The sequence below is a fragment of the Pygoscelis adeliae genome, unplaced genomic scaffold (genome assembly GCF_000699105.1).
Source record: "Pygoscelis adeliae isolate BGI_AS28 unplaced genomic scaffold, ASM69910v1 Scaffold453, whole genome shotgun sequence".
Taxonomy (NCBI): Eukaryota; Metazoa; Chordata; class Aves; order Sphenisciformes; family Spheniscidae; genus Pygoscelis; species Pygoscelis adeliae.
Window position 1 is genome coordinate 752240 of NW_008824450.1, and position 11473 is coordinate 763712.

General features: G+C 49.5%; 1 protein-coding gene across 1 annotated transcript in view; it reads right to left on the reverse strand.

Moving 5' to 3' along the window:
• Positions 1-4043: 4043 nt before the first annotated feature.
• PODXL2 (podocalyxin-like 2) overlaps positions 4044-11473 on the reverse strand; it is a 29827-nt gene continuing 22397 nt past the window's right edge. The window contains exons 4-8 of the mRNA XM_009321051.1: positions 11318-11392; positions 8170-8326; positions 6489-6550; positions 4612-4791; positions 4044-4253 (exon numbers count right to left, since the gene is read on the reverse strand). Coding sequence (XP_009319326.1) covers positions 4044-4253; positions 4612-4791; positions 6489-6550; positions 8170-8326; positions 11318-11392 — 684 coding nt within the window. The remainder of the gene's footprint in view (positions 4254-4611; positions 4792-6488; positions 6551-8169; positions 8327-11317; positions 11393-11473) is intronic.

Sequence of the window (11473 nt, forward strand, 5' to 3'; positions counted from 1 at the left end):
AACGGCCGTCAGTCGAGATGAGCCCACGAGGCTCTCGTGAGCCAGCACGGATGAAGGCGCCTGTTGTCTCTGACTGTCCAAGCTGCCCCAAACCCCCTGTCAAGGAGAGAGGTGCTCCTGCGTGGCTGTGAAGGTGGACGGGAACAGACGAGCTGCTGACGGCAGCGGCTGCAGCGCGATCCTGCTGCGATGCTCTAAGGTCATACTGCAGTAATCTGTACAATAACGTACCTCCATTTCACACTGCATCCTTTGCCTGTAGGGATCCTTAAGGTGGCATCTTGAACTGTATTCTTAACCTGCGTTCCATACTCCACAGCATAGTTACCGGGTCACTTCTCATTGTTTCTTTACACCCTACATACCACGAGGCGGTCTGCAGGATACGAAGTCCTAGTACATGTTGGACTCCACATTATAGATGCTGTTTTAGACATCTGGGCAACATCTGGGAGTAATCTGCAGCTTGGCCATCCCAGACCACATCTGGCCACCGTCCCACAGAGATGAAGAGCCACTCTGATCTTGGACGTGCATCCAGCCGATGCCGTCGCCGGCGTTCCCCGGCGCGCAGAGCTCCTCACACCAGCATCTGATGCTCTCTCTGAAGAACCACCTCCATTTCAAGCCAGAGCCTCTGCTTTCTGTCTGTGCTCCCTGGGAGGAGAGGGGGCAAGTGGAGGAGAAAGTGGGGAGATGGAGCTGAGACCCTGTATTGCTACCCAGGGCCTCTAGACCGGTGACTCCAGGGAATGTCCCATCTCATTGCTTTGCAGACAGGGATGTCCTCACACAAACCATCCCTTATGTGCCTGGTGCGAGCCCCTCTGCTCACTGGTGAGTCCAGCAGCCCCTCGTGAATAAAGCAGGTGACTGTCCTAGGCAAGTCACAGGAAACAAATACCCAGAGCTAAGACGGGGAAAAATCCTTTTTTAAATTATTCTTCGTCTCCAACTCCCAGCAGCCACCAGGTGTCAGTGCGATCAAACGTTTGGCAGACGGGACTACAATGAAGTCAGAGTAGGTGGAAAACAGTTTTCCAGGAATCACTTTGTCTCCTGCATCTGCTCTGTCGCCTGGCACACCGCTCTGAGAAGTCCAGCTTTCACAGTTTTTGTTAAAAAGAAGTTTAACTATATTAAGCTGATAAAAAAAGCTTCCTGTTACAAATGCTAAGACAAAGTTTCTCTTCCTCTTTAAATCCTCCCTGTGCAGAGCTGGAAACCCAAGCACTGAACAACAGAGAAACTGGGCTATCAACAGCCTCTCTACAGTGGTCCCCAGCCCGCAGGTCCCCGGAGATGACCCGTCTCTGCAAGGCTGGCGGGAGAGGGACAACAGTGCAATCGACTTAACAAGGTCAGCCTAGTGCAAAAAAATGATACAGAGAAAAAACAAATGGTAAAGGTATAAAAAGTATCACCGGACTAAAGTGAAATGCTATTAACCAGTAGATTTCTGGAGCTAAACTGAGAACATACAGCCAGGTGCACCCTAACAGAGACAGCAAAAAATTGTTCTCAGCCTCGTGACAGCCACCCTTAGACACTCTCAAGATCGCCTGGATGCTCCAGACACAATAGAGCGCTCTACAGTCTCTGGAAAACCTTCAGGTCCTAAGAAGCCAGAAGAGCAAATCAGGAGAACTTACTAGCTTATTAATAAGCCTGCATAGCCCCCTTGTTTTCTTTAAAGTTTGAAGACTTTACATTAGATCAGCAGGTGCTGAGCCTAGCCAGAAGCATTGCTTTATCAGCACCTTGTTTCTCTGAATTAGTAAAGCGGAGAGAAAACAGGGCAGCAAAGCAGCTCCTAGCAATGAAGTGCAACAAGGAAGTGTTTTGTGGGTGAACTGATGCACATCTGATTGGTGGTGTTATCTTTCTAATATCCACTGGGCATTAAAAACATATTTCTTGAGGATTATTGGACTTAGAAACATTTATACGGTGAAACTGCCTAAAGGCCCCGGCCATGCCAGGCCCTGTTATGCTAAGTGCTATACAAACTCAAATTTTAACTCCATGCTTTAATTTACTCACCACATCATAACAACAACTTGCACTTAATGCTGTGAGTCCCAAAGTGCCACCAACACAGCTACTGAACTTGTGCAGTTTCACTGCACAGACCCATCAAACTCAGCAGGAGCCATCATCGAGGGGTGGTCGGAGAAGAGCCACACGTGGCTGCCTACGCACATGGACTGTCCCCCATCACCAACTGCTGGGGCAGGAGAGGGAACTCCTCTGAGCATCTCCGCGACCGTACCAACAAGATACAAATGGAGCTGACGGTCACCATCTCCTACATAACACGGGGAAAGGTATGGAGGCAGGATAAAAACATTGAAAATTGGAATCTGGATAGGAAACCAAAGGCTATCACCTTTCTTGAATCCCTAATAGACTGTTATCAACGTGGTCCTACATCAAGGTGATCTGTGATTCAGTTTGTATGCAAAGCGCTACGCAAAATGAAACAACAGACTCTTGTACCTCGACTTTAGGCACTCACATCAGGGATGAACATGCTAAAATTATCTATACATACAGGGATAGATTTACAGGCTCAGCATCAGGCTGCATATCTGGGGTCTTTCTGTACAAAGGTTCCCTTAAAGGCCAAATGCGAAGCTGCATCTTGCAGTAAGCACGTATGCAGATCACCGTAACAGAAAGGAATACTGTTGCCTCTGACCAAAGCAAGTCCCTCAATCCCCTGATGACAGAAGAAACAAATGTTCCGGGATTTCAGGCTTGACAGTAGTTCTGAGTCTCGGTTTAGGTGGGGCTCAGAGAACAATTATGCATATTCACGTGCCTTTTATCACAACTCTTCAGGGAGCTGGAACCTCAAAGTTGCCCGAGGCATGCCTGAGAAACATTCATTGGGGAGCTCTTAGATCTGATTCTCATCTCACCTGAACTGGCTTTTACGCTTGCTTAAATGCAGTGATTTTAAAGATGTTACCCCAATTTACACCTATGGGACATTAAACGCTTCCTTCCCCTCTGGGCAGGATGCTGAAAAGGAAACAAAAGGACCAGAAAATTATCTGTTTCTGAGTTTTTACTTTTGTCCCTGTTCAAAAAGTCTCACATAGTCTTTACATTTACCTCAAAAAGACCAACTGAAACCAAACTATCCTGGAAAATAGAACAGGAGTGGAGAAGGCCTGCCAGTCTAAAACTGAGACTTAAGACAAGGGATACTTTGCTGCCGATTTCACAGGCTGTTGCGTGAAAGAGGCAGGTAAATGTACTTTTTGAGCAACTCTCCAACCTAAAGCAAATTTCCAGCTAAGATGCTGCGCCATGGCACCGAATTCTCTGCAATCAGTCAAGCAAGGGTAAAGTGCTCAAACTTTGCAAACTCAGCTTGGAGTTGTGGAGCTGAAAAAGGGAGTGGGGCTGTTTGTGGTGTGAGGGGGGAAATGAGGTGACAGTGGGATGTCTTCCCCAGATGTAAACATCAGCCCATCTAATTAGCAGCTGAACGCTAGAGCACTAAAAAAAAAAAACAAACAAATCTCTGCCCAGGACGTTGACTGATTCTTGGCTCCCCTCCATTCAGAATGCACAGGTTTTACTGCACCTGCAGAGACTGAACATGATCTCAAGGTCAGGATCTGGCTGCCGTAGCTCCAGCTGGACTCCCAAAGTGAATTTACTCTCCAAAGCTGGACTCTTGGTGGCAGACTCAGCCTCACCGCCTTGCTTCTCAAGCCCAGCCACTCTCAGCCACTACCAGAGAGCTACAGTAAGTGCATTTAAAGGTGATGAAAGCATTGGTGCTACTGATAGGAATACACACAAAGAGACCTACACACCCACCCCTCCCGCTTCCCTCTGTTCAGTGATCCTCCTGGCTCCAAGCCTCAGATGCAGGCTCAGGACTTCTATCGGGAAAACTTGCCCAAAGACTTGACCTGTCCTAAGCCTTTAAGAAGTTCCTGAGAAGCCACCTGATCCCGTGGTCCATCAGTCAAGATAGGAGAGAGACAAGTGCATTTAAGGGGGTGGTTCTCTCCCTTCTTTTTCTAAAGATGTGTGTCTTCCTCAAACACATCCACATCCTCGCTCGCCTGCTTATTGATCAGGACATCCCAGCTGTCAGGGCCGTTGATGTTGTTTCCACCGTTCACGCTTGGCTTCTTCTCCTGCATTTCCGACTGGCTGTCACTGGCCACATCCAAGGTAGGGTTGTCATGGCAGCCGTTCTCAACAAAGCGCAGCTCCTCGCCGTGCGACTGCGAAGGATGAGAGGAACACAATGGAGACAAAGGAGGACAGGTCTTAATGCTGCTGAGCAGCACAATCAGACCAGGCTATAAGGGTCACCGAGGACTTTGCAGGGTCAGTGGGAAAAGGTAAATTTACTCCTAGCCCAGCCCTCCCAGTGGAAACAAGCTGTCCTGAGCACAGCAAGAGACGGGTTTGTATCTCTCTTATGCCTGAATGGGCTCCTGGGCTCCCTTGCTGCTCCAGCAGTGTATCCAGCTATGTCCAGTAAGTGGACAGGGGAAACAATCTCCCTCTTAACTTTCCAATCCCCTCCATCCCAAGGGCTAAGAGTCTAGCCACCTTCTCCACCTGTCCCGTGCTCACCATGTTCTTCATCTTGGGCAGGCGTCTCTGCCAGCAGTTGTATATGAGCCCCAATACAATGATGATGGCACAGATGGAACCAATGATCACCAGTACCACAAAGAGTTTCCCATAATCGCTGCGTGTCTGGTTGGGGTGCGACTGGCAGCTTGTGGTGGTTGAGTAGTTCTGGATGCCAATCTGGAAGGAAGAAAGGGGTACACTAAATCCCCTGGCCTGCAGTCAGGTGGGATCCTGTTCAGACTTTCCAGGATCCAAGTACAGGACCATCACTGTGGGCAGAGGAACTAAAAGCCAGGGTTGGGGAGTGAGGATATACAGTGTCTTACATGACTAGAAGGCACATAACTAAATTTAACACCGTCTTCCATGAAAGCCGACACGTCAGCAAATGACAGTAGGCACAATCTTATCTTGACCGCCTGCACAAGGATCACACCTATATGCAAGACAAGGAGGCTTTCAAGGGAGAAACTGCCCAACATTAAGAGTTCCCAAGACAAACTATGGACCACTGGTGGGTGCTGAGGCTTTGGTGACTGTTTGACAGAGAATGTAACCATAATAAATAGGTTTACATTAAAGTTCTGGTCCTAAGAGGGCATAGTGGTCTTTACAAGGTCTTGAAAGTGGACAGCTGCCTGCTGATCCAAAAAGCTTAGGAATAGCTGCCCTAGAAATGGGCGCCCAGTGGTTGTCAGCAAACAAAGCCCAACGTCAGTCCCAATGACTTGGCAGATTTCAAACAGGTTACGTATCAATCCGATAGTAAGTATGACAGGTGTAAGAGAATATCCTCCCTCCTCCTTCCAAGCTCGTGCTAGCACAAGGTCAGTGCAATGAGCAGTGTTTCATTATTGATAGAGCCGGAGAGTCGGAGGCAGGTGGCGAGGCTGCCCTGCTAGGTTGCCTGTTAACATAGAGTCACAGTTGCACAAAGAAGTCAAACCTTGCACCAACACAAATCCTTCTTCCTGGACAGTTCTAGCTGCTGATACTTCAGTCACACAATTTCTACAGGGTTTGCTTTTCACGCTTTCTCTGGTGTAAGCCAATCAATACAGCACCGAGCACTTAGTTTGCTTTGTCTAACTGCACCAGTTTGTTAGGTCAGGGAAAAACCTGAGAGCAGACAGCCAGCAAGGCAGTGGCCCAACTCTGCTGCTAAAGTCAGCAGAATTACTCCAGTAGTGTAAGAAAACCAAGCAGAATCAGGCCCTCAGTGCCTACATATCCCATAGGCCTAAAGGGCAAAGTCAGAGATCATGGGACTAATTTGCCCTCATCTCTACCCTCTTCCAAGCTGTCCAGGGTTAGAGGGGAATACATGAGGGCTAGAGGGAGCTAGCAGTGGACTCTGGCATCCATCGCCTCTGGTACTCTGCCCGCCCTTGTGTAGGCAGTTGTCTGAAGGAGTGAATTGCAGACCCTGGGATTGCAGGAAGGTGCATGAACGTGTCCCATCTAGTACATGCACCTCTCCCACCTCCTTCAGCAAAGCCTGAGCAGCCAAAGTATGTAAATCAGCTGTAGGGTGAGCAGGGCCAAATCTGGGGCTCTGCAGCACCCACATCGCCACAGGCAATAGTGTAGAAGGGATGAGACCAAGTATCCCAACAAAATGAATGTGTGAAAAGCAGCTTCACAACCAAGCCAGAAAAGCAGGGAGGGAATAACCCACAGTTATTCTCTTAATGGGAGCAGAAATTTGATGGCCTGGCAACTACCAAGGGAGTTTGCCAAGTGTCTGACTCATCTGCTTGCCTGCTGTGGGTTCAGCACTCGGTTAGACTTGAGATATGGTCCCAGTTTTCAAGGTGCTTATTTTAATTGTATAGCTAGTCTTAACAAATGGATGCAGGCAGACAGGCTCTTACCTCAGCTAAGCTCCTCTTAACATCCCCCAGTGCCATAAGAACATCTTTTGTAGGGATGACACCTGTAAAGAAGGAGAGGGAGAGATCAGTGCTGCTCTCAGCTCAGGTTAGCTCAGACAGATATACTCTTCACTGAAATCCCCAACAGATTAGAGGCAGGGGAATGCACATTTTTGTTCATTGGTACTTTATGTTAGGAGGCTGAAAGAATGCAAGGACCACAACCAAGGGTACCTCCAAGTGTTCTTTAAAGGGGGGAAAAAAATCCAGGCACGTACTGATACCGGAGGCACCTAGGTGCCCTTTCCACAGCAGCTCTCAGGATCTGTGTCAGCTCTGGGAGTGAGCAGCAACACCCAAAAAGTCATGGAGGCAGGTGCCTATGCTGCCCAATCCAGCCTCCCTGTCCAGCACAACTTGATCCTGAGCTGCAGCACTCAAGATGTTCCCACAGAGCTCCATGCTCACCTATCACAACCTTTAGCAGGTGTGTTTTGCTCTGCAGGACACCCTGGCAAGGTGGTGTGCCTGGTGCAACAGCAGAGGCTGCAGGAGATGTGCTGTAACAGCTCCACTCCCAGCAGGAGACAGCTTCAGCCAGGGAGCCACCAGCCCACACTGATCCACCCCTTCCTGGGACCCTCCTTCCCTAACAGCTCCCAGGATGCTCTCCAAGCCAGGAGAACAGGAGCAGTCAGGGAGGATTTGGAGGCTGAGGCCCATTTCTCCTTCCACTTGCACAGCAGTAAGAAGAGGAACTGAACAAATGCTTGATTATTCAGAGCAGAAAATACTTTGGTTCCTGAGGTTTCTAAACTCAGGGATATCTCCCAGCCTGGCTGTGTTTCTGGTGTTCAGTCCTGTTTTCTTCTCCAGGAAGGGGGATGTCCCCTTTCATGATGGCATGAAGGTTTTAGTTTAGAAGACTAAATGCTCACCAAAGCCTTTTCACTGGCACATGCTCCAGCCCAAGGGCTTGGGAGAGATGCAATGATTTAAGGCATCGATACAGCAAATACCACTTAAATGTTAGCTGTATTTTCCTATCACTGTGGGGCATTTTAAAATAGTGTTGGGTTTTTTTTCCATATAGGCCATAATGTCAACATTAGAGGCCTCTGTCACTAAGCAGGCAGCAGAAGCAGTACAGGAAAAGCATCCCCCTACCAAAAGGGGGTTAAAGAGATGGTAAAATGTTCCAGGACAGCCCACCTTTCACTGTCAGCTTTTGTTTCTTTGAGGATGCAGGGGAGGCACCGTCAGGACTGGCCCAGTTCAGACAAGACTTAAGAAGTGTTAAGTGAAGCAGTGAACCAAGAGCAGGCTGTCATGTCCTGCCATTTCAGTGGCCTGCCCATGGCAGTGACTATATAAGCACCGGGATAAAGCTGACGGATGCTCGAGTGGAGGCAATCCAGGGAGGAAGCAAAGCAGGAGGCAAAGCGCAGAAGATGGAGCTTCATGCAAGCGGTGAGGGACAAGCCAGAAGGCAGATGTGAAGAAAAAGGGTCTTATGTCCTCAGTCCCCCTCCATCCCTCAAGTCCAGTTAACACTGGGAACTAGTGGGATTGAAATGGACTGGAGAGCAAAAGCTCCTTCCAACATGCCTGAGCACCTCCATTTGAGAGCCCCTTAAATACAACCCCCCAACACGGGATGGCTCCGTCTCCCAGCACTTACCCTGTTCCCCTGCCAGTGTCATTAGCAAGTGCTTGTCATTCTCATTAGGTTTGCTCAGAGAGATCAGCCAGCGGTCCTGTGGTCCATCCGCCTGTCTGGAGAAGGCATCCTCCACCAGTGCCAACAGCTGGGGACCCCTCTCCAGCCGAAACTCCTCCTGCCACAGGAAAGGGACCTTGGTGAGTGCACGGAGGGAACAGGGCAGATGTAGCACTGCAGGGCTGGCACGGCTGTGTGGCTGAGACCCCTGAACCAGGCGTACCCAAAAGCCAGCAGTGCTAAACCTGGTGCAGCGCTCCCCTGCACATTCCCAGTGCCCCAGGCTGGACCCACATACATCTCCTGACACACCAACCCTCCTCCTCGGCTCCTGCGGCCACCATACGCCCCACACCATGCCAAGCCCAGCTCCCCCGGCACACAGGGGTCCTGAAGCGACACTATCGTGTAAGGCAAGAAGGAAGCAGCCAGGCTCTTCCCCGCAGCCAGCGCTGGGTCAGCGGGTGCTGCTCAGCCTGACATGCTCCAGCCATCCCTGGGCGGGCTCCTTTGCCGCTTTCTCACTCCTGTGTTTCTATTCTTATCTCTGGTTGCCATGCCAACCTGAAGGCCACACAGATGATTAATAAAATGGAGAGCTCTTGTTGCCATGGCAATTCGAAGCTCTCAGGGCAGGCACAGGCCTGTGCCGAAAATGGCCTAATTGGAAAAGACACCGATGACTGGGGCCTGAATCACAAGGGCCTGCCAGTGCCTCATCTCATCAGGTTACGGGTTTCGGCACGGGGAGGCAGGAGGAGTAGCGCCAGAATGCAGCGCCATGCTGCTCAGCTGCGGCTCTGGCTCACAGCTCCACTGCCAGCCTGCAGCTCTGTTTTGGGGGATGCGGAGGAAGGGGGAGCAGCTTAGCCCAAGAGCAGGAGGAGGGCAGAGGTGAGATGTTTCTAGTGACGGGGAAAGCAGAGGTTGCAGAGCACTGATAAATTCTCTGTGGTGGGGAAGGGAGCTGTGAAGGAGCCTGAAGACACGTGAGCCAAGGTGGAGGTCACCTCCTGATGTGTAGCCAGGTACCACTGCTGGGTCAGATCCTGCAGTCCTCATTCTGTCAAAATTACCAGGTATATTGAGTGGAAGATGTGTCCAGAGAGAGACTGAAGTGACTGCCTTGCCCAGAGCCCATTAGGAAGATAAATGGGCTGCCAGCTTAACCCAGCAATACAGACATCATCCCTGCAGCAGGTAAAAGCCTGGCACTACGAAGAACATTAAAGCTCAAGGTGCAACCCTCTGGAAGGAGCTAAGCATCCTCTGTGCCCCTCAGCTTTTCAGTGGGACTTGGTACCACAGGGGATCAGGACATCAAAACACAGGAAATGTGTGAGGAATCCCCATTCACACTAATTTAAACTACAGCACTTGCAATGCAAGTTCTCCTTCGCAACCCTGGAAATCCAAACACCACAGGGCTCAGACACAGAAACCAGAAAACAAAAGGGACAGGCAGAGGGTAGGTGAGTTGCCCAAAATGAGCAAATTTGCATGGGTAGGAAACAAACTGCATCAACACCAGTGGAAAGGAGAAGAGCTTGATTCCAGCTTCAGCCATGCAAAGTGGTAACGGGAGGCAGGGAACGAAGCGATGTTCACGTTAAATATGTATGTTGACAAGCGTCCCTTTGAATAAGGGGGAGGACAGCACAAATCATTCACTGGGAAATATGTTTTGAAACATGAAATCAAGTAGAAAAACAGTTCAGTCCTGCCTATCCCAGGGCACTGCCTTCTTTCAGCAAGGCAGAACTGAGGATTCAACAGTAAAGACACAATTTGGTCAAGAGGCATCTGCACATCTGCTTTTCAGTTCTCGCCCTTCCAGTGGTTTGAAGAACACAAGTGCAAGTGACCACAGGAAAGAAGCTACTACGTATTGCAAAATTAACTAGCATTCGAACTCCACAGAGATGGGAGAGAAAGCAATGGGGACTAGGACATGGGGGAAACAGGGCAGAACTCAGGTTCAAGGACTGATTTTCTGAGTTGCAATTGTGAATGTAGCAGAGATACTTAAAATCCTCCAAAGAACAAACTGGTTTGCCTAAATCAGGAGGAAAGAGACTGACTTTTCATCTACCCTTAAAGCAGTCAGCATGCTTTATTGTGTATAGGAATTCCCGTTTTCCCTGTCCCCCAAAAGTTCACCTTAAAAAAAAAAAAACAAAAAACCCCACACCGCACACGCCCCCCCCCCAGAACAACTCACCAGTAGTGGAAATAGGTCAGTGCCACAGAGCCACCCTGCAGTAACAAAACCACCCGGCTCTGCCTAGAGCAGGAGCTGCAGCGAGCAAAAGTGCAGACATGCGAGGCCAGAACACAGTTCCCCAATGAAACATCTTGGTCTCAGGCTGTCAGGCTCGTAATCATTTCTTAGAATTATGAAAGGCACCTTGACCCCAGGCCTTCCACAACTGGTTTTAAAGTGCCTGATAAAAGCCCCAGCAGAGGTGAATGAGCCCTTTTACCAGGGATCCACAAGGGGATCTGGCCTCATGAATTAACTGCAGCTTTATGGGGATGGATGAACAGGCATTGGATTAGCAGAGTGTGGCTGGTTAACAGACCCAGATGACACGCAAGATAACAGGGTGGGGAGAAGCACTTAAGGCAGATTTAGTGACAGCTGCCTCACACTGAACCATTCACACTGCAAATGGGGAGTCCCCATTCCTCTGAGCCATCAGAGGAACATTACTGTATCCTGGAAGGAGAGGAAGGAGAAGGCAGAGAGGGAAAGAGCCCCCCCCCCCAATCCTGCCACGTCTCCTACCAGTAAGAGGTGCAATGTTAAAAGCTCTCATGTCTCATGACAATCCAGGTACTGCCTGGCACAGACTAGCAGCCGGGAGTTAGTCAAAATCCAATATGGGACTGACATGTGCTAGACTTTGAGCGCCCACCCCCTCTTTCCCCATTTGGAGAACAGGAATATTTGTCCTCCTCCCCTTCTCTCCACAGCCTCTATAAGGACTTTGAGATTTAGTGCTTTTAAAATGTTTTGTAGTGAAAGCAGACAGCAAAAGCTGTGCCTGCCTCCACATCTCTAAGCACTATTCCCCCCATGCCATCAAATCTCTTTGGACTGACTTACACAGTCAATGTTATCCGACATATTCAGGATGATGTAGTTTTTCCCCGCAAGGTTGCTCCAGTCTTTGCAGATCACCTGGAGAGACAAGGCATAAAGACAACTGGGTATGGGTAGCAAATGCAGCTCTGCTGCTGAAACCAACGGAGACACAAGGGA